A 23,890-nucleotide genomic window follows, 5' to 3' on the forward strand; every position below is an offset into this window, starting at 1 on the left:
TTAGAAACGCAGAAGAAAATCTGATTCCAAAATAGACTCTTCAGATAGTTTTATTTTCATTATCATGTCTCTGTGTTTCCACCCTTCTGAAAACAGTCTGCAGTAACTTGAGAAATCAGTTCAATTTCCGCTATCTTCAGTAGCAGCAGCATGAATGACACATGCCAAGAGACTAAATGGAGTGAGACAGGCCTGTCTTTTAGAGAAATCATCTATTTCCTGCTGCTGGCCAGACAGGAAAGTCAGACTCCATTTTTCCCCTTTGTAAAGTTGACTTGAGCTACATGAAGCACTTGTTAGAACAGTCCTAAAATTCAAGATAATTGTGTTTTATGACTGCATTCAGAATCACATGTGTACCCAGTGTGTGTGAGTGAATGTGTGTGTATGTGTGGGTGGATGGTGGGGTGTGTGTGTGTGTGTGTAGGTGGATAGGAGTGTGTGGGTGGGTGGTGGATAGGAGTGTGTGTGGGTGGGTGGTGGTGGGGGTGTGGGTGTGGGTGTGTGATTGAGAGGTGGAGGAGACATAGACACACAAAGAGGGAGTATTTTGTTGCTATGTCTTTATGTTCTTTTTCAAGACGATTTCAAAGATGATACATTCTGTTGAGAGCTGAATTAATAAAATTATTAGTGAATATTTTTCTAAATCTGTTATCAGTATATACTTTACTCCTAGGCTGTTATTAAGATGTTAAAAATGATAGAATCTATATTTGGGCTGGGCAAGGTGGCTCACTCCTGTGATCCCAGAACTTTGGGAGGCCAAGGCAGGTAGATCACTTGAGGTCAGGAGTTCAAGACCAGCCTGGCCAGTGTGGTAGGATCCTGTCTCTACTAAAAATATAAAAATGAGTCAGGTATGGTGGTGAGTGCCTGTAGTTCCAGCTATTCGGGAGGCTGAGGCAGGGGAATCGCTTGAACCTCAGAGGTGGAGTTTGCAGTGAGCTGAAATCACGCCAGCCTGAACAACAGCGCCAAGTCTTCATCTGAAAAAAAAAAAAAAAAAAAAAAAAAAGAGAAGAATCATATATATGAAATCTTTTCATGGGTGCTGCTTTTTATTTTTTTGAAGTATTTCTCCACAGATTGACTTAAAATTGACATTAAAAGTAGACAGATTAACAATATTTAATTCATATCAGTAAAATTCTTTATTTTATATCAAGATCTTGTTGTGTGTAAAATTCTTTTAACTGGTTGAACTGGGACAAAGACAAATTCGTAGTGACGAGGAGTCTTGGTGTGTGTGTTTTGTTGAATCCATGATTAATTCGTTCACTTAGTAACTTGACTATCAGTCAAGCCAAAATATATCAAATCTAGCAAAGAATAATTAATAGTAGTAAAGTGTTTTGAGACAAATAATTCTGATTCTATGGTGTTAACTTTTGTGGATTTTGTTGTTGTTGTTGTTGTTGTATGTTTATATATAGTGTCCAGTAGTCTCTTGATACATGTGAATTAATTTTATGCCTTGAAAATCAGCACCTTCAAAAAGGAAACTCAATTTTTGTTAATGTTGTTGTTGTGGTCATTGTTCTCTTTCTGGAGAAAAAAGGAGCTCAATTTAAAGGATAAGGCCTATATACCTAGTACTTTTTTCTTCAGTTGGCAAGTCGACTTGCTACAGATAGGTCGTCTTCAAGAGCCGGCTCCAGTGTCTTAGAGCTATGCTGCACTCATTTCATACCAAGCAACTGGAACTGAGCCACCAGCCCAACTTCCTCCAATTGTTGCAAGTGTACTGAACTACATTTTAATAGAAATTAAGCCTTTTTTTTTTTTTTTTTTTTTTGAGACGGAGTTTCGCTCTTTACCCAGGCTGGAGTGCAATGGCGCGATCTCGGCTCACCTCAACCTCCGCCTCCTGGGTTCAGGTAATTCTCCTGCCTCAGCCTCCTGAGTAGCTGGGATTACAGGCACACGCCACCATGCCCAGCTGATTTTTTGTATTTTTTTAGTAGAGACGGGGTTTCACCATGTCGACCAGGATGGTCTCGAACTCTCGACCTCGTGATCCACCCGCCTTGGCCTCCCAAAGTGCTGGGATTACAGGCTTGAGCCACCGCGCCCGGCTAAGCCATTTAACTCTTAAAATGTTAGCTCCTGTAGGAGTTCTCCTTTTCATTCCTTTCATTCCCTTTCTGTTTTTGTTTTTATTTTTCTTCACCTAGAATGAAAATGGGGAACAACAGAATAATTTATTTCATCTGAAAGACTACCATGACATGTGAGGCTAAAAATAATAAACCCAAAACACTGAAGAATATTTGCGCCCTATTGCAAGGCATGAATTCTGTGCACTTTGCTCTTGATCTCATGAAAGGGAAACATTCGTATGAGTTTTAATCAATTGTTGAGTATTTACTGAAGGCCTTTTTTAGAGTAAACCAAAAATGTCTTGAAATTTTTAGCCATTTCCTATTGCCTCAGTTTCATTTATCTCAAACTGCAATTCTTACAGTGTTAAGTTTCTGTGAAACATCTGTAAAATGAGCCTTTGTGGGTCAAACAGAACACCTGAGGCCTGAGAATGCCAGGTGGGAACTGCAAGTTGAAGAATCTTAGATTCTGTTTGGTTGATACATAGCTTGTGAGTGAATCAGATTACTGTCTAGAACTTGTCCCTTTGTTTGAAGTCTGCTAATAATATATTTGGAGGCACTAAAGTTTCTTCTCAAATCCTTCACTTGGAATCGGGACCTGCTATAATTGTCTGTCATCTCAACGGTTAATCCTGGAAAATAGTTTTATTGCCTTTTTTATTTTAAAAATAAATATAGCTTTTCAACCAAAACAAGATAGACTATTCAGTAATCACAAATATTAATGGAAAATGGGTAATCATATGCCCTTTTAAACTTTCCTTGGTTTTATATATGACTCTAAATTAATCAGATTTTATTACCAATAAGTTAATTCTAGGTAACCATTTATGAACCGTCAGTTCTATTAAAGTTAAAACTGCCAATCTTATTTCCTACATAATGCTTTGTTAATATGATATTAAAAGTGGTAATGAGTTTCATTTGCATGCTTTTAGTTGACTTTCACGTGCCTTATTTGATTTAATCTTTACAGACAAAGCAGGTCTTATAAAGAGGAAATCCAGACTCAAAGAGGTTGTAATTTACGTAATCATGTAGCTGGTAAATGGCAGAGCTTTTCCATTTGGGACTTCAAGCCAGTCCTTTTTAGTCGGCCTTGGTTCTTTTTTTCTCTGATACGCTAGCTTTCTCCCTCCCCTAATAAATGTTCTTATTTGGAAGCCAGGGGCAGTGGCATGCCCTCTATTCCCAGCTACTCACAGCTGAGGATCTCTTGAACCCAGGAGTTTGAAGACAGCCCTAGCAAGAGAGAGAGAGACCCCTGTCTCTAAAAAAGATTGAATAAAAATTTTAAAAATTAAGAATCTTTTTGTTTAGATAGCTTAAAAGCTTTCATAATTAATTATAGACGTAATGGGTATTATTTATTTTGTCCTACATGCCTTACCCTACCTATCCATATGGGTTTTTTTGTTTTGTTTTGTTCTGTTTTTAAAGCATCAAGACCTCCTTCTCCTTTCTCTAATCTACCCGGTTCTTTAAAACACTACTTGTGAAAACACACTTTTTACCTTACACTTAGGCATTTAATTGACTGTTAGTTATAAAAATGTTAATGGAGGCAGGCATGGTGGCTTACCCTTGTAATCCCAGCACTTTGGGAGGCCGAGGCGGGTGGATCCCCTGAGGTCAGGAGTTCGAGACCAGCCTGCCAGCATGGTGAAACCCCGTACTAAAAATTCAAAAATTAGCCAGGCATAGTGACAGGCACCTGTAATCCCAGCTACTCAGGAGGCTGAGTCAGGAGAATGGCTTGAACTTGGGAGGCAGATGTTGCAGTGAGCCAAGATCACACCATTGTACTCTAGCCTGGGTGACAGAGTGAGGCTCTGCCTCAAAAAAAAAAAAAAAAAAAAAAAAAAAAAAAAGCTAATGGATATGTTTATGACTTTGGAGTGAGAAAATTGTTTTCTAGGTAATCACAATTTATATATGATAAGATTAAAGAACTTTTTTTTTTTTTTTTTTTAAGAGAGAGAGATTCTCGCTCTGTTGCCCAGGCTAGAGTGCAGTGGTAAGATCTTGGCTACTGCAACCTCCACCTTCCAGGTTCAAGCAATTCTCCTGCCTCAGCCTCCCGAGTAGCTGGGACTACAGGTGTGCACCACCACGCCCAGCTAATTTTTGTAGTTTTAGTAGAGACGGGGTTTTACGATGTTGCCCAAGTTCGGTTTGAGCTCCTGACCTCAGGTGATCCACCCACCTGCCTCGGCCCCCCAAGGTGCTGGGATTATAGGCGTGAGCCACCAGGCCTGGCTGATATTCTTTATTTTATTCAAATTCTGTGCATTTATGGAAGGAAGGAAGAAGGAAGGCAGGCAGGCTAACTTAATAACAAGATAAACAACTCTGCGCTGTAATAGGAGGGATAAACATTCTTTGAAATAATGTTATTGTATTGCTTTTAAGTAGAAGTTTTTATAAGTTTGCTTTTTTAATTGAAGTTTTCAAACATACATAAGACTAGAACAAACTTCTCCATAAACCTGATTCATTTATCAAGACTTTGCCACATTTGCTTTGTCCCTTTTTTCTTATTTTCTTTGCTGAAATGTTTTAAAGTAAATGCTAGACAGCATGTCATTTCACCCCTACTTACTTCAGTGTGTGTCTTCAAACAGGGTAGACATTTTCTTCCCTAACCACATTGCTGTTCTCTCCTGCAATTCTTGGTATACAATTCGAGATTTCCCTGGTTATCTCTGAAATATTTTTTTATCTTTGGTTGGTTTGTTTCAATCAATATCCAAGCAATTTCTACCACTGCAGCCTCGACCTCCTGGGCTCAACCAATCCTCCCACCTCAGCCTCCCAAGTAGCTGGGACTACAGGCACATGCCACCACACCTAGCTAATTAAAATTTTTTTAATAGAGATGGAGTCTCACTCTGTTGCCCAGGCTGGTCTTACTCCAGCTCCTGGACTCAAGCAATCCTCCTGCCTTGGCCTCTCAAAGTGCTAAGGTTACAGTTATGAGCCACTGTATCCAGCCTGCCCGAGAGAGAGGTTTGATTAGAACCACTTTGATAATTTTTCTTTTCTTATCTTTTTTTTTTTTTTTTTTTTTTTTTGAGACGGAATCTTGCTCTCTTGCCCAGGCTGGAATGCAGTGGCACAATTTCGACTCACTACAATCTCCACCTCCTGGGTTCAAGCGATTCTCCTACCTGAGCCACCTAAGTAGCTGGGATTACAGGCACATGCCACCATGCCCAGCTAATTTTTTGTATTTTTAGTAGAGACGGGGTTTCACCATGCTGGCCAGGCTGGTCTCGAACTCCTGACATGAGGTGATCCGACTGCCTTGGCCTCCCAAATGGCTGGGATTACGGGCATGAGCCACTCCACCCGGACAATTTATTTGTTTTCTTTTTGAGACAGGGTCTCTCTGTTGCCCATGCTGGAGTGTAGTGGTGCAGTCATGGCTTTTACTACAGTTTCAACTTCCCAGGCTCAAGTGATCCTCCCACCTCAGCCTCCCTGGTAGCTGTGACTGTAGGCACACAGCACCATGCCTGGCTAATTTTTTATATTTTGTAGAGGCAGGATCTCACCATGTGGCCCTGGCTGGGTCTCAAACCCCTGGCCTCAAGCACCTTGGCCTCCCAAAGTGCTACAATTACAGATGCAAGCCAACGTGCCCCGCCCACTTTAAGAAGTTAAAGAATTATTGCTGTTTTAGTGCAAAAAATGATCTGATTTTGACGAATATTTTGCCCAACAGGAAGCCTGCAGACCTGCAGAACTTGGCTCCCGGGACCCACCCACCATTTATAACATTCAACAGTGAAGTCAAAACAGATGTAAATAAGATTGAGGAATTTCTTGAAGAAGTCTTATGCCCTCCCAAGTGAGTATCAAAGAAAATATGTATGAAAATATTGTCACTTATTTGAAGTTTGTGTTTTTTGTCTGTAGAGACCTTTCTCACAGCATTAATTTGGAATGACTAGGATTCTTTTCTATGCGTCTTATAATTAATGCTACACAGATGCAAGAATTGGCTTCCAGCTAGGCCAATAAGCCATACTAAGAAAGGTGAGGATTTGTCTAAGCTGTAGAGTACATGGTAGAAATAGATTTGGGATGTGTGTGATAGGTTATTTGTGGGCTATAGGTCTCAAACTGAGAGAGAAGTTTAAAGAGGAGAAGGGATGGGGAAAGACACATTCTAACTGAACCCAGTAAGAATGTTTTAGCAAGAGTGTGGCACAGACTGCTATGAGATTTGATTTCAGTTCATTTTAAAGGTAACCTTCTAAAGCTATACTCAGACAGTTTCCCTAGGATTCAGAGTTTTTATTTACTTACTTCTTTGAGGTGTTCCAGATCTCTGGGTCCTGCCTATACTATAATGATAGTTACATATATTACAAATATGCAGCTTTGCATCATACTATAATCTTGGCATAGATTCAAAGCATTATTGGTTTCTTTTAGGCTTTTCTAGTTTCATTATACTGAAAATTGACATGTTTTGTTTCTACTGACCCAAACCTTTATTACTAGTTGACTTGACTCTTACCCTTCATGTCCAGATATACTTTCCAGGATTATTGGGATTATTGAGATAGAAGGTTCTCGAATAATTATAGGCATACCCTGAAGATATGGGTTAGGTTCCAGACTACCATGATAAAATGAATGTTGTAATAAAATGAGTCACATGATATTTTTGGTTTCCCAGTGCATGTAAAAAGTTAATCTTTACAGTAGTATATCATAGTGTTTTAAGTGTGCAATAATGGCATTATGTCTGAAAAAATTACACATACCTTAATTTTAAAATACTTTATTGCTTAAAAAATGCTAATGGTTATCTAAGGCTTCAGCAAGTCAATCTTTTTGCCAATGGAGAGTCTTGCCTTGATGTTGCTGGCTATTGACTGATCAGGATGGTGGTTGCTGGTTGAGATGGCTGTGGCAATTTCTTGAAATAACAATGAATGTTTCTACATTGATGGACTCTTCCTTTCATGAAAGATTTCTCTGTAACATGCAATACTGTTTGATAGCATTTAAAAATTTTTAAATAAATATTCTTTGCCTGAGGGATACTCTCAAGAGGTGATGCGCCCCTGTTTGATCACATTTTTCTCACAATAGAACCTTTTTCAAAATTAAAGTCAAATCTTCTGAAAGTCTTCTGCTATTTTAACAACTAAGTTGATGTAATATTCTAAATTCCTTGTTGTCATTTATCAATGTTCTTAGCATCTTCACTAAGTATAGATTCTATCTCAAGAAACCATTTTCTTTGCTCATTCATAAGAAGCAACTCCTCATCCATTAAAATTCTATTATGAAGGTAGAACCATTTGATTACATTTTCAAGCTCCACTTCTAATTCTAGTTCTCTTGCTATTTTCAGCACATATGTAGTTCCTCCCTCCACTGATGTCTTGAACCTATGAACGTCATCCATGAGGGTTAGAATCCACTTCTTCCAAACTCCTGTTAATGTTGCTATTTTGACCTCCTCTCATGAATCATGAATGTTCTTTTTTTTTTTTTTTTTTTTTTGGAGACGGAGTTTGGCTCTTGTTACCCAGGCTGGAGTGCAATGGCGTGATCTTGGCTCACCGCAACCTCCGCCTCCTGGGTTCAGGCAATTCTCCTGCCTCAGCCTCCTGAGTAGCTGGGATTACAGGCAGGCGCCACCATGCCCAGCTAATTTTTTTTTATTTTTAGTAGAGGCGGGGTTTCACCATGTTGACCAGGATGGTCTCGATCTCTTGACCTCGTGATCCACCCGCCTCGGCCTCCCAAAGTGCTGGGATTACAGGCTTGAGCCACCGCGCCCGGCCTTATGAATGTTCTTAATTGTATCTAGAATGGTAAATCCTTTCCAACTTTTCAGTTTGCTTTGCCCAGATCCGTCAGAGGAATCACTTTCTATGACCTTATGAAATGCATTTATTAAATAATAAGACTTGAAAGTCAAAATTACTCTTTAACTTACGGACTGCAGAATGGATGTTGTGTTAGCAGGCATGAAACCAACCATGATCTCCCTGTAGATCTCTATCAGAGTTTTTGGGTGATTAGGTGCATTGTCAATGAGTGGTAATATTTGGAAAGGAATCTTTTTTTCCTGGGCAGTGGGTCTCAACAGTGGGCTTAAAATATTTAGTAAATCATACTGTGAACAGATGGATGTGCCATTATCCAGGCTTTATTGTTCCATATATAGAGCATGTGCAGAGTAGATTCAGTATATATATATATTTTTTTTTTCCCCTGAGATGGAGTCTCACTCCATTGCCCTGGCTGGAGTGCAGTGGCGTTATCTCGGCTCACTGCAACCTCTGCCTCCCACGTTCAAGTGATTCTTCTCCCTCAACCTCCTGAGTAGCTGGCACTAGCATGCACCACTGCACCTGGCTAATTTTTGTGTTTTTAGTAGAGACAGGGTTTCACCATGGTTGCCAGGGTGGTCTCAACTCCTGACCTCAAGTGATCCACCGGTTTCAGCCTATCAAAGTGCTGGGATTACTGGCGTGAGCCACCATGACCAGCTGATTCAGTATAATTCTTAAGCTTTCTGCAAATTTTGGAATGGAAGGTGGACATGGGTTTCAATAATGTCAACAGCTGCATTAGACTCCAACAAGAGTCAGCCTGTCCTTTGAAGATCCAAAACCAGGTATTGACTTTTCCTCTGTAGCTGTGAAAATGATAGATGACATCTTCTTTCAGTAGAAGGTTTAGTCTGCATTAAAATCTGTCTAGTGTAGCCACCTTCATCAGTGATCTACCTAGAGGATCAATGATGAAGGTGGATCACATTTTCTAGATAGATCATCTGAGGAAGGTGATGAAGGAAGATCTAGATAGATGAGCGAGATCTTCTAGATAACTTGCTGCAGCTTCTGCATAAGGATTTGCTGCTTCATATTGTACTTTCATGCTTTTATGTTACAAAGATGGCCTCTTTCCTTAAATCGCACGAACCAACCTCTGCTAACTTCATACTTTTCTTCTGTAGCTTTGTCACCCTTTCTCTGCCTTCATAGAACTGAAGTGAGTTAGGACCTTGCTCTGGATTAGACTTTGGCTTAAAGAAATGCTGTGGGTGGTTTGATTGTTTATCTGGACCATACAAACTTTCTTCCTACCAGCAGTAAAGCTGTTTTTTCTATCATTTGTGTGTTCACTGGAATAGCACTTTTAATTGCCTTTAAGAACTTTTCTTCTGTGTATGCAGTTTGACTGTTTGGTGCAAGAAGTGTAGCTTTTAGCCTATCTCAGATTTTGGTCTGTTTCAGCTTTTGATGTGCTTTACTCACTAAGCATAATCATTTCTAGCTTTTGATTTGAAGTGAGAGGTATGTAACTCTTCCTTTCACCTGAACACTGAGAGGTCATTGTAGGGTCATCAGCTGGCCTAATTATAATATTATTTTGTCTCAGGGAACAGGGAGGCCTGAGGAGAGGGAAAGAGGCAGGAGAACAGCAAATCACTGGAGCAGTCAGAATACATACAATATTAATCAGTTGTATCTAGAATGGTAAATTCTTTCCAGCTTTTCAGTTTGCTGTTTTACATGGATGTGGTTTATGGTGCCCCCAAAACAATTACAAGAGTAACATCAATGATCACTGATCACAGATCATCATAACAGATATAATAATAATAATGAAAAATTTTGAAATATTGTGAAAAATGCCCAAAATGTGACAGAGACGTGAAGTGAGCACATGCTGTTGGAAAAAATGGTGCCATCTTGCTTGACGCAGGATTGCCATAAACCTTCAATTTGTAAAAAATGTAATATCTGCAAAAATGAAGCAAAGTTCAGTAAAGCCAAGCACAGTAAGACAAGGTGTATGCCTGAAGTTACTCAATTTTTTTTTTTTTTTTTTTTTTTTAAAAGAGAGTCTCACTCTATTGCATAGGCTGGAGTGCAGTGGCACCATCTTGGCTCACTACAACCTCTGCCTCCTGGATTCAAGCAGTTCTCGTGACTCAGCCTCCCAAGTAGCTGGGATTATAGGCATCTGTTAATTTTCCTATTTTTAGTGGAAATGGGGTTCCAAATGGTTCCACTATGTTGGCCAGGCTGGTCTTGAAATACTGACCTCAAGGGACCTGCCTATCTCGGCCTCCCAAAGTGCTGGGATTACAGGTGTGAGCCACGTGCCTGGCTCAGTTACTCAGTATTCATCCATTTATTTATTCATTGGTTTATTCATTCTGCAAAGGGTTAATGGACTGCAAAGCATTGTGGATATGTTAGTGAATAAGACACAGTTCTTGCCCTCCAAAAGTACAGTCAAGTATGAGTGGAGAAGTGGTTATGGTGGTATGATGAGAAGGTGAATGGAATCAGGAAAGGCTTTACAGAAGAGCCAACACGTGAACTTCAAACTCTCTTAATTAAAAAAAAGTGGGCTGGGCGCTGTAGCTCACACCTGTAATCCCAGCACTTTGGGAGGCTGAGGCGGGTGTAGATCACAAGGCGGGTATGGATCACAAGAATTTGAGACCAGCCTGGCCAAGATGGTGATACCCTGTCTCTACTAAAAATATAAAAATTAGCCAGACGCAGTGGCGGGTACCTGTAATTCCAGCTACTCAGGAGGCTGAGGCAGGAGAATTGCTTGAACCCTGGAGGCAGTGGTTGTAGTGAGCTGAGGTTGCACCACTGCACTCTAGCCTGGGTGACAGAGCAAGACTCTGTCTCCAAAAAAAAAAAAAAATGTTCAGCAGTTGAACAAAGGAATGACAAGTATTCCAGAGTAGAAGAGTCATTTTAAATATATAGCATAAATGTTTATATTTATGCTATACACAAATAGTATGTAATAATATATATTATTAATTATGATTAACATAATTAATATATGTATATTTGGGGGAAACTTGGGCAAGTGGCTGGACTGTGATGTGCATGGTTGGGATGGCAGGCAGGAAGCCGATGAGCAACAACGTCTCTTTCTATAACCAGCTTCTCATCTGTTGTGAGCAGAATTGCTCTCTGGTTAGCAATGTTGTCTAAGCCTAAGATTTTATTTTCTTAATTCTTTTTTATACTAAAATTCTGAACACCTATCCTCTATTATCCTTCCTGTCCTTCTAAGAGCCTGGAATTTCTTTTTATCTCTGCCTTCCCAGGAGACCTAACCTTCCTTTTATGCCTAGTAAAGTTATCTCCAAACCAACATTAAGAAAACTATATCTTGATTTTTCTTTCAGGCCATGCATATAATTAGAATTGCAATAAATCAAAGTGAGGGTATTTGTGAATATAAATTGAAGCTTTATATCTCTCAGTAGGGTACTATTACGAACATGCATTCAACTTACTGGAAATAACTTTTTTGAGATGGAGTTTCACTCCTGTTGCCCAGGCTAGAGTGCAATAGCATGATCCTGGTTCATCACAACCTCCACCTCCCAGGTTCAAGAGATTCTCCTGCCTCACCCTCCCAGGTAGCTGGAATTATAGGTGTCTACCACCATATCCAGCTAATTTTTTGTTGTTTTTTTTTTTAAGTAGAGACGGGATTTCACCACGTTGGCCAGCTGCTCTTGAACTCCTGATCCCAGGTGATTCACCCGCCTTGGACTCCCAGAATCCTGGGATTACAGGTGTGAGCCACCGTGCCTGTCTATAATTTTTTTTTTTTTTTGAGACAGGTCTTGCTCTGTTGCCAGGCTGGAGTGCAGTGGTGCGATCTCGGCTCACTGCAACTTCTGCCTCCTGGGTTCAAGCGATTCCCCTGCCTCAGCCTCCTCAGTACCTGGGACTACAGGCACTCACCACCATGCCCGGCTAATTTTTTATATTTTAGTAGAGATGGTGTTTCACCATGTTGGCCAGGATGGTCTCAATCTCCTGACCTCGTGATCCACCCACTTCAGCCTCCTAAAGTGCTGGGATTACAGGTGTGAGCCACTGTGCTTGGCCTAACTTTTTTTTTTTAAGAGACAATGTCTTGCATTGTTGCCCAGGCTAGAGTGCAGTGGTACAGTCTTGGCTCATTGCAGCCTTGAATTCCTAGGCTCCTGCCTAGGATGATCCTCCTGCCTCAGCCTTCCAAATAGGTGGGACCACTGGCATGCAGCACTATGCCCCACTCCTAGATCCCTTTTTAGTTTTTAGTTTGTTTGTTTTGAGACGTGGTCTTGCTCTGTTGCCCAGGCTAGAGTGCAGTGGTACGATCATGGCTCACTGCAGCCTTGACCTCTAGGGCTCAAACAATTCCCTTGAGCTGGGAGTACAGGTGTGCACCACCATGCCCAGCTAAGTTTTTAAAAATTTTTCTAGAGATGGGGTCTTGCTATATTGCCTAGGCTGGTCTCAAACTCATGGACTCAATCAATCCTCCTGCCTCAGCCTCCCAAATTGCTGGGATTACGGGTGTAAGCTCTCACACCTGGACCCTTTTTAGTCTTAAAAGTAAGTCAACTCTGAGATAAGTTCCATATTTGCCAACTTGTTCTGAGCCACTAATTTAAAGTGATCTTTTCATGTCTCTGTTGATTATTGTATTAACATTAAATTATAAATAGAGAAGCAGTTTGAATTATCATTCATTCCCTATGAAGGAAACTTTTGTTTTAAAGCATTGTCTGAAGTGCTTATAATATAAATTATTCCAAGTCAATTTAAGTTTTTAAAATTACTGTGCTAACATAGATATGACTTCAGTTAAATGGACATTTCCTCACATTCTTTTAGATCCTTCAACAGCAACAGTCAAGACTTTTCGGCTGGCTGTGGTGGCTCATGCCTGTAGTCCCAGCACTCTGGGAAAGCAAGGCAGATGAATTGCTTGAGCTCAGGAGTTCAAGACCAACCTGGGCAACATGGTGAAACCCTGTCTCTACAAGAAAATAGAAAAGTTAGCTGGGTGTGGTGGCACACAGCTGTAGTCCCAGCTACTGGGGAGCCTGAGGTGGGAGGATCGCTTGGGCGTGGGAGGCAGAGGTTGCAGTGAGCTGAGATCATGCCATTGCATTCCAGCCTGGGCAATACAGCAAGACCCTGTCTCAAACAAGAATAAAAATAAAGAATTTTCACTCCTTTTTTTTTCTTTTGAGGCGGAGTCTCGCTCTGTTGCCAGGATGGAGTGCAGTGGCATGATCTCGGCTCACTGTAACCTCTGCCTCCCAGGTTCAAGTGATTCTCCTGCCTCAGCCTCCCTAGTAGCTGGGACTACAGGTGCATGCCACCACACCTGGCTAATTTTTGTATTTTTAGTAGAGATGGGGTTTCATCATGTTGGCCAGAATGGTCTAGATCTCTTGATTTCATGATCTGCCCACTTCAGCCTCCCAAAGTGCTGGGATTACAGGCCTGAACCACTGTGCCCTACCTCATTATTCCTTATTTTTCTCTGAGGGAAAGTGATATTAAGAGAAATAATAGAGCTAATATGGAATATTCTAGATTCTTAGAATCTAATGCTCTGTAAGACATAGTAGCTTTGAATTGGATCTTGAAAAGAGACATTTTCATATTGCTTTTTTACATAAAAATTCCAGCCCCATTATAGTTGAGCATATTCGTAGAGATACTGTAACCAGAAATGGTCTTTTTCATTCAGTTTAAACACATGGGAATCTTTGTGTTATAAATGTTCACAATGTACCAAATCCTTTGCAGGGGTAAAAATTTTTACTTTTGACTTTTTTTTTGTTTGTTTGTTTAGAGACAGTCTTGCTTCTCACTCTATCACTCAGACTGGAGTGTGGTGGTGCAGTCTCACCTCACTGCAGCCTCAACCTCCCAGGCTCATAATCCTCCTGCCTCAGCCTCTTGAGTAGCTGGGACTGCAGGCACTCACCACCATACCATGCCTGGCTAATTTTTGTATTTTTTTGTAGAGAGGACGATCACTTTCAATTAGTGTCTGAGAGCAGGGTCTCGTCATGTTACCCAAGCTGTGGTCTTGAACTCCTAGGCTCAAGCCATCTGCCGGAATCAGCGTCCCAAAGTGCTAGGATTACAGGCGTGAGCCACCATGACTGGCCAGGGATTGTTTTTGATGCTGCTTATCCGTCTGCTCTTATTAATTACACTCAAACGCTAATTATGTGCCATGCATTATGCTTTGTTGGTTATTTTGTGGATTATCTCTGTTAATCCTTACAAAGAGTTTGTGAAGAAACTGAAGATGTAATCCAAATAATTTGTCCAAGGTTTCATAGTTAATGGTGGCAGTGCAGGGATACTTTTGAAGCCATATCAATGTGACTTTAAAAATCTGTGTTTCATTTGTTCTCTGCTTTCTACTTCTCATTTTATTGGGTTTGGCTTTTGTAAAAGAGGGAAAATGTTAAGTCTTTAATTGGGATTGTGCTTTAATGAGTAGAAAATTGAAAGCTAGCTCAAGTGTAGAGGAAAGGTAGGAGGGAAATCAAAGATAGTTTACTTGACTGTGATGAGCAAATCAGACCAAAGGTGGTTATGAAACTTAATTCATTGAATTCTTTTTCTTTTTTTGAGACAGTGTTGCTCTGTCACTCAGGCTGGAGTGCAGTGATGCCATCTTGGCTCACTGCAACTTCTGCCTCCTGGTTTGAAGCTATTCTCCTCCCTCAGCCTCCCAAGTAGCTGGGATTACAGGCATGCACAACCATGCCTGTCTACTTTTTGTGTTTTTAGTAGAGATGGGGTTTCACCATGTTGGCCATGCTGGTTTGGACCATGTTGGCCATGCTAGTCTGGAACTCCTGACCCCAAGTGATCCCTCCCACATCAGCCTTCCAAAGTTCTGGGATTACAGGCATGAGTCACCACACCCACCCTTAATTCAGTGAATTCTTTGGAAAAGTAGATGAGCCGGGTGCGGTGGCTCACGCCTGTAATCCCAGCACTTTGGGAGGCCGAGGCGGGTGGATCATGAGGTCAAGAGATCAAGACCATCCTGGTCAACATGGTGAAACCCCGTCTCTACTAAAAATACAAAAAATTAGCTGGGCATGGTGGCACGTTCCTGTAATCCCAGCTACTCAGGAGGCTGAGGCAGAAGAATTGCCTGAACCCAGGAGGCAGGTTGCGGTGAGCCGAGATCGCGCCATTGCACTCCAACCTGGGCAACAAGAGTGAAACTCCATCTCAAAAAAAAAAAAATAAATAAAAAGTAGATGAATCTGAACTCTTCTGATGAATTTTTATTTATTTGTATGCATTGAAACAGTATGTTTGAAGTGGGATGGACCCAGGATGTGAAATGCTAATTAATTAGCATAATTTCCATCATGCAGAATTGTTTCTAGGTGAAGAGTGGGAGGAGGAAGTGTTTTTAGGATTACAACCTGCATTTATTTTCTTCCCCCTCTATTGTATTATATTGTTCCAGGGCACCCAGGGACGATTCTGTCTCACTGCCTTTTCCTTCCAGAACAAGGAGGTCTCAGGTCCTTATTGCTAGTCCTCTTCAGGCTCTGCTTGTAAGACTTTTTATTTCTAAATAGGTTGAGGAGAAAAGGGAGAAGAATTGTGCAGGCTGGTTGACTGGAATCTAGCATTTCTAATAACATGTTTTTGGCATTTGATGATACTGAGAACAGAGTGGCTTTTTGTGAACACTTCCTGATTTAATCATGACAAATATAAATACAGGCAATTGTCTACTCTAGAGTTGCTTAACATTGAGAGACTAATGAAAAGCTCAAATCTCAAATAACTTTTACTGGTGTGTGTAACTGTAGGTTTTAAAGTGAACTTTCTCTTCTCTGGGGAAAGTATTTTTGTGTAGACTTTTTAGTTCCTCTTGTTTGAATATGAAGAAACCACTTTGCTAAAATACTTTGAAACTTGGGTTTTTAACTGAAACAGCCTGGATACTTGGCTAACTTACTAATAAAAGGATAAAATAGAAGGAAGGTAGAAAAACTTGCAGGGGCATGCAATAAAATGTTATACTTTTTTTTAAATGAGACATACAGTAAAGGAATTTGCAAGGCTAATCAGCCTTCATTTTTATATTAACACTAGAAAGGCAAAAAATCTGAGATCTTTCCTAAAAGCATAGAAACATTCTTAGCTAGTCTACCATTAAGAGTCTGTGATATAAGCAGAATTAAGGACTAATCTGAAAGTCTAAATACCCTGGGTGCTCATGTCTGTTCTGTCACTGACACTTAAGTCATTTATTAATTATTTGCCTCCCTTTTGTTAAATGTTAAAATGAGTTCTCACAATAATTGAAAACCATTGCGTGATTAAGTTATTTGCTAAAACTAATAATAATGTATAAATTAAAATGTAATGTTTGGGGAAGATGCATAAAAGTTGATTTTGAACCTATTGGTTTAGAATTTGATTTATCTTTTAGAGAAAATCTGAACTGTAATAGAAACAAACAAAAACACTGGACCTGGGAACAGAAGATTTCAGTTTTAGTTTGTCAATCCTTTTTTTTTTTTTTTTTTGTGAGATGGAGTCTCACTCTGTCACCCAGGCTGAGTGCAGTGGCACAATCTCTGCTCACTGCAACCTCTGCTTCCTGGTCTCAAGCAGTTCTCCTGCTTCAGACTCCTGAGTAGCTGGGATTACAGGTGCCCACCACCATGCCTGGCTAATTTTTGTATTTTTAGTAGAAACAGGGTTTCGCTATGTTGGCCAGGCTGGTCTCGAACTCCTGACCCTGAATGATCCACTGGCCTCGGCCTCCCAAAGTGCTGGGATTAGAGGTGTGAGCCACTGTGCCAGCCTAGTTTGTTAATACTTTTAATTATAGTCGAGTGATTTGGGGGCCACGTATGTAAACTTTCTGGAACATAATTTCCTTTTAGGTAAAATGAGAGATCTGAGGTGAACATTGGCTTATAGCTATACTATTCTGTGCATTAAGTTAATAGTACAGGCTGGGTGCAGTGGCTCACGTCTGTAATCCCAGCACTTGGGAGGCTGAGGCAGGAGGATCACTTGAGCCCAAGAGTTCAGCACTAGCCAAGGCAACATGCTGAAACCCTATCTCTACAAAAAATACAAAAAGCTAACCAAGTATGGTGGCACATGCCTGTAAGTCCCAGCTACTCAAGAGGCTAAGGTGGGAGGATCGCTTGAGCCCGGAGGTTGCTGCAGTGAGCCAAGATCCTGCTACTGCACTCCACCCTGGGTGACAGAGGGAGACCCTGTCTGTCTGTCTGTCTGTCCATCTTTCTCTGTCTCTCCCTCTCTCTCACACACACACACACACACACACACACACACACACACACACGTACACGTACAAAATTAGTAATTCATCTCAGAGGGACAACAGGGTATATTATAAGAATTAAACTGTATAGATGAATGATGAATATATAAATGATCTGTAATTCAAGCCTGCCTTCCTGTACATTTTGAGAATTATGAGGCTTACTTTATTAGTACAACTAGGTACTGCTAAGTAGTGGTTAGAGTAAAGGAGAGTTTGGGAAACTTGCCTACAGGAAGATATAGATGTATTGAAAAGGCACTTATGTTCACTGCACTATTTTTTGTTTGAGTCAGTGATGGTCCTGTATTACAAGCTGTGCAAATATTTAAACTGGAGACTTGTTTATATAGTCATGGGAAATCCAGGGATGGTGGACCTGTGATTAACTCTTTCAGCTCAGGCAGAAACAAACCAAAAAAAAAAAAAAAAAAAAAAAAATAGAGAGGGTAAAGGGTCCTATAGTTGGGGATGTGCAGTTAATGTATATCTAGATAGGTATAGTTATCTAAATTCAGGTGAAACTCACTATAATTTTTTTACAGAAAAACTCTTTATGTAAATAATTGTGTTTATGTGTTTATAAGATCAATCTTTAATCTTAAAAAATGAGAGCTATCTAGAGACTAGGTAGACCTTTAAAAAAAAAACATGCCTTGAGCATGTAAGTGTTCAATAGATAGTTTACATCTACCTTACCCATATAGTACTCTGCTCAATATTTAGAAGATATGGCTCTTCCTGAATTCAAAATAGTAAACAGAAGAAGTATGAATATAAAAACTGAAACACATCTAGCAACTGAACTAAATTTCAAAAACTACTTCCCTTTATTTTTAATTTAAAGAAAACTGGTACGGCAGTGTCTTTAAATACATGAATGAATTGAAATAACTAGTACACTGTAAGATTTTTTTCTGAAGTCTTCTTACTGCTCCCGAGTCCATTTTCTAGTGACATTTTGCAGGACCTTCAAGCTGATTAATCTTCCCTAAAATGGGGCTAAGAATCTGAATTCCTCTGGCCCTGACTCCTGAGGCTAACATGAATGAATCCTGCTAAGAAGAGGATGAATAATGGAGCCTTTTCACGTATTCTTCAATTTGAAGAAAAAATATACACAGAGTATATGTGTTTTAAATCTAAATATGTGAAATACGCATTTTTGTGTGTTTTAAAAAGCTGGTATATTACGTCTGTTCTAAAAGTAGAAAAATGTGACAACACAATAGAGCACTTGTCAGCGTGCTTCTGACATCTTATTTTTTTTGTTGTTCAGTACTACCCTCATAAATATTCTAGGGAATGTTTAGTATAAGGGAGGTTTTGGCAAATCCCAGGTGTAGGTTTCAAGCGATTGATCTGCCTTCTACTATCATGTCCTTAACCTGCTATGGATGATCATGGTGTTTGACCAGCCTATGTGCTTTTCCTGCCGTTGAGTTCTCTGGCTGGTTTAGTGTAGGGCATACTGAGGATCTGGTTGTCTGCTGTTTAAGAAGGCGTGAGAGCTGTGCTGTCTGGTGACTACTGAGCACTTGAAATGTGACTAGTGCAACTGCTGAAGTGAATTTTTCATTTTATTTAATTTTGATTTAAATTCATATTCAAATAGGCATATGGCACTAGTAGCTACTGTATTGGACAATGAAGATATAGAACATTTCCATTATCACAGAAAGTTCTCTTGGACAGCACTGCTCTAGCAGTCTCATTCTAAGACTCCCGTTGGCTTGGCCCTAATCTCTGAACAAGTCAGTTGTTTCCCCAAATTCTAGTTTGTCAGATGGAGGTGGAGTGCAGATGCCATGTGGTTGCCAAGAAGATTAATATGTGAACAAAAACACAGTGCAGAGCTTTGTCTCCTAAGGAAAAAAACATTTTTTAAAAAATCATAGAAAACAAATGATGCTATTTCTTAGTGTAATAACTATTAAAAGATGTCTAGTAACTGCTAGCACAGTGGTTTGAGAGAACTTATGCTAATGTATCTTGGAAAGATTATAATTCGTATCACTTTTTCTATTTAGGTACTTAAAGCTTTCACCAAAACATCCAGAATCAAATACTGCTGGAATGGACATCTTTGCCAAATTCTCTGCATATATCAAGAATTCAAGGCCAGAGGCTAATGAAGGTAAAAAAATTGAATTACCACTGCAGAAAAAACCCCCAAACAACAAGCTGTTATTATGACAGTGATTATAAATGAATACTTTAGAGTCCAGGCATTCCTATAAGTAATAAAAACTGTCTTTCAGAGTTGATCAGAAATTTGGTGATAAACTGGAATAAGTCCCTATGTTGCTGTTTTCTATGTTTCTAGCTAGTAGCACTGTATGTAGTAAGTGTGCAATAAAATACTCCTTGAATGAAGTTGATTTCATATTATTTTGAGAAGTTACTGTGAAGGGAGCTAGGGAAAGAATGGTGCATCAGAAACAGTGGGTTGTGTGGTGCTGGTGGTGGTGTTTTAGAATAGATTGGTTGAGCTTAATTTAAACTGTAACTAAATCTTTATTATTGAGTGCCTGCAGCCTAAAGTCAAGTGAGGGATTTTGTTTTGTTTTGTTTTTTTAGTAATTATCCTTAAAGGGCAAATTTTGGAGTTGCTTTAAGACGCTAATTAGACGTACCAGCTTTCCAGATTTCTCTGTGTCTTCAAACTGGAATTTCATTTTCAAGTCATGTTTTCATGGTGAGAATTGTTTAGGTGGTGCAGTTGCAATTTTCTCTTATTTATTAAAGGACACTATTTTTATTATTTTATTTACCAAATGGATGTATAGTGTAGAGAGGTCTCTTTGGAAGAGATTCCATTTAATGAACCTTGTCTTAACTATAGCATTCAGTAATTTCCCTTTCTCTTCTCTTCAGGGTGTTAAGTATAGTTCTCTCTGGGGAAAACTGTGTAGCACAGATTAGTGTTTATTTGAAAGTAACCCAATAACCAAAAATGCTGGCTCTTAAAATATTTATGATAGTTTCAGATAGTTTGCTAGCTTGGGTGGGGTTCTTTTGAGAAATTTATGTCAGCAAATGAACAAGAATACCAAAGGGGAAAATACCAGTGCTGGTTAAACAAGAATAAATATATTTTTAAAAAGTGAAATACTTGCTAATTTCCTTACGTTATTTCAGTAGGCAAATTCCCAAGCCACTCAGGCTATTTCTTATTACAAAATTTCCAAATTGCAGCATTTTATAATATAGTATTGAATTCCAGTGTCTATTTGCTCTTGATTTTCGCAATAATACTGCATGGAATGTTTTTCTGTAGTGAAGGGAAAAAAGGGAAAAATGTTAGTGCTCAGGTCTGGCTTATATCTATTAATAATGTAATCCAGTAGCTGCCGTGGTTTGGAAGCAATTTTCTTTAGTAATTGGCTTTTTTTTTTTTTTTTCCTGAGTAGTGTTTCTGTCTGAGCAATTTATACATTAAGTAAGGGTTGTGCTGGAACCCATCCTTTCCACAGACAGTGTCTTTTCTGTTCTGCCCTTCCTTCATGTGCACTTTTATTTTCATAAAACTACCCTTGTATACCCAGATCCTTCTGGTGCATACTTCTTTGAGCAATCTTAGTTACAGTTATGCTTTTATTTCTCTGTGTGGTTTTTGGGAGTTGGAGGGTGGTTAAATTTCTTCTGGCACTTGGTGGGGAGGAGAAAGGAGTAAAATGTGTTTACTTCTGCTTTGAGAGGTAAGGATGGGGAGGGGAAGAAAAAGGTTGTAAAGTGACTCATTTAAGTATAACTTTGTATTCTATTCTTTCTCTATCAATTTGTTACTATCTTAAGTAACCACCTACTTTTCCTTTCCTCAGAATGCTGTAACCAATGAGAACAAACAACATAATAGAATAGGTAGTATATAATCTAGAAGGCTTTATATTAAATTACCTGCTGGCAAATAAAAGTTCCAGTTGCCAAGCAACTTCTCTCCACAGGGACCTGTTGAGGCCATGAGACTTTAGCAAACAATATTTCAAATCATTTTGGAACTTAATGGACCCTTCTTATGTATGTTTGCTGCAGGTCTCATATCTGTTTAGTGCAATCAAATGCCTTTAGTAATCCTAGGAAATTAGTGATTCACCTTTTTATTTCCCCAAACCCCCACCCAAATGCTGACAATCTACGCAGAGATGGATTTGTCATTTTACATGGTAAATCAGAGTAGACAAGTTGATTAGTTTTTCTAGCCTATTAAATATTTTTAAAATCCAATATGATTGGACAATTTTAAGACCCTTTAGGACTTAATTCTAAGTAAGGGATTAGATGCCTGCATGCTACAGTTTTGGTCTAGTGAAAGTGAAATAGAAGGGCTAGTGCTTAGGTTGGGGGATGAAGTAAACAAGTAAAATTTAAAGAATAAAGGGAGACACTGATGATGGATAGATAATACATATATAATTCTTTTGGAAACACGTTCAAATTGATTGGGAGTAAGAGTTTATGTAACCATTTAGGCATTCATAGAGAAGCTCATGGGTAATTCCTTTTGTGGGAATGCATTAAGTATATATAACCTGTTCCCAGATCTCCTGTGGTTTTTTAAGTTCTGTGATGGCATTAATTTATGTAATTTACTAAGGCCCCAACTGTAACTAGTCATTGGTATTTATAATACTTAAAAGAGAGAAATCAACTTAGCATTGTGAATGTACTCAGAGGCATATTTCATAATGTCCAAATTCCTATTTTTACATGGAGGCAAGGAATCTAGAGATTCTGATTAGTTCCTTTTTATTCAAGATCCTCTCCCTTCTCCTCTCCCCACTACTCCTGCCTTTCTCTCTGGAAAAGTGTTTGGAGTCAGAAGATGGTTGTTCATTATTGTAGCAGTAAGCCTGCATTGTATATTTAATTACCTTTAAATACCCATTACCTCTTTCTGTTTTCCACTGATGTGTAACTTAGCCTAAAAACTTGTTTGTATATGGTTACCCTTTATTAAGATTAGCAGTAGCTTGAAAATTCAGTTTTATCCATGTAAGTGCTTATAATTTTTAGTCTCTGTTATATCCATTGTAAATTGTCTTGTTTTCAGTAACAAATACTCTTATTACATTAATGTTTTCTGCCTTGAATTTTACTCATTCAGATCATATAAATAACAGAGAATACATGCTTGTTGAAAAAGTTAAAATAGTACAGGAATAAATTTAATAAAACTTAATTGCCCCTCCTTAATCACATTACATGACCTCTTCAACAATTTAGTGTCTTCCTTTTAAAATATAATTTTGCAAATATTTCTGTAAATACGTATTATGTACATACCCACATTGTACAGTTATATTTTTCACTTACACAGTAGAAATGCTTCTATATCAAAATATAGATCTGGCTGGCTGTGGAGGCTCAGCTCTGTAATCCCAGTGCTTTGGGAGGCCGAGGAGGGCAGATCATGAGGTTAGGAGTTCGAGACCAGCAAGACCAACATGGTGAAACACCGTCTCTACTAAAAATACAAAAATTAGCTGAGCATGATGGTGGGCACTTGTAATCCCAGCTGCTGGGGAGGCTGAGGCAGGAGAATCGCTTGAACCCTGGAGACAGAGGTTACAGTGAGCCTGGATCACGCCACTGCACTTCAGCCTGGACTGCAAGAGTGAGACTCGATCTCAAAATAAATAAAAAATAAATAGATTAAAACTACATATGTGTATATATATATATACACACACACACGCACACACGCACGCGCGCACACACACACACACACACACACATCTACCTCAATTTTTAGAAATTCTGCTTTGTATTTTATATATGGGCTTTCATTTAACCATTTCCATCTTGTTAGACATCTAGACTGTCTCAAGTTTTGTTTTTTGTTTTTTTTTAACTATAACAAACAGTGCTGCTGGTGAATGTCCTTGAGCTGGATTCCAAATAGTTCAAGAAGTTTTTGTGCATTTTAAATTTTGCTTTATTTTTCCAAATTGTTCTCCAAAAGTCTATACCAATTTATAGTCCCACTAACATGAAAGTATTCATTTTCCTATACTTTGGACCCTAGTGTATGTTAATCTTTGTAATTTTGCTATGTTCTTTTAGACAAGAAAGGGTGTTTTGACTTTCATAATTTTAAACTGATTATGTTGCTCTGTTGCACCTAATAATTTTTTGAGAGCTTTTGAAATAGCTTCTTAGAGATACCAACATTACTACATCAGGGGTATTGGAGAATAATAGTGCTACTTATTAAATATAAAAGACAAGGAGATACTTTCTGATGGCTTGCTACTGCCTTCTAGTGGTTAATTTTGACATTTTTAAATCTTTATATATACTCCTTTGTGATGATTATTCTTGAAAACTGTAGTATGTTTATTGAATGGTGCTGTTTAGTACTTTTTGATATCTCTGTTTGTGATTGCTTTATTGGCCATACCTTATGTTGGTACATATAATTGTACCAAACCAGTTCATCATTCGTTGTTTTCATTAATATACCCTTGTTATGGCAATCTTAACTGTGAAAAATTACTAACACTCTAGTCAGGTATAGCAATTCAACTTAATTAAAAGTGCTAAGTCCAAAATGACGGAAAACACAGTCATTGTAATGTTATGCTAGACTCTTAATTTTCTTTTTTTAAAAAAAT

At 39.0% G+C, this 23,890-nt stretch overlaps 1 protein-coding gene across 1 annotated transcript in view; it reads left to right on the forward strand.

Moving 5' to 3' along the window:
- CLIC4 (chloride intracellular channel 4) overlaps positions 1-23,890 on the forward strand; it is a 99,683-nt gene that overhangs the window by 63,861 nt on the left and 11,932 nt on the right. Inside the window, exons 3-4 of the mRNA XM_039473541.2 lie at positions 5,836-5,961; positions 19,304-19,410. Coding sequence (XP_039329475.1) covers positions 5,836-5,961; positions 19,304-19,410 — 233 coding nt within the window. The remainder of the gene's footprint in view (positions 1-5,835; positions 5,962-19,303; positions 19,411-23,890) is intronic.

This window comes from Saimiri boliviensis, chromosome 11 (genome assembly GCF_048565385.1).
Source record: "Saimiri boliviensis isolate mSaiBol1 chromosome 11, mSaiBol1.pri, whole genome shotgun sequence".
In the NCBI taxonomy this organism is placed as follows: Eukaryota; Metazoa; Chordata; class Mammalia; order Primates; family Cebidae; genus Saimiri; species Saimiri boliviensis.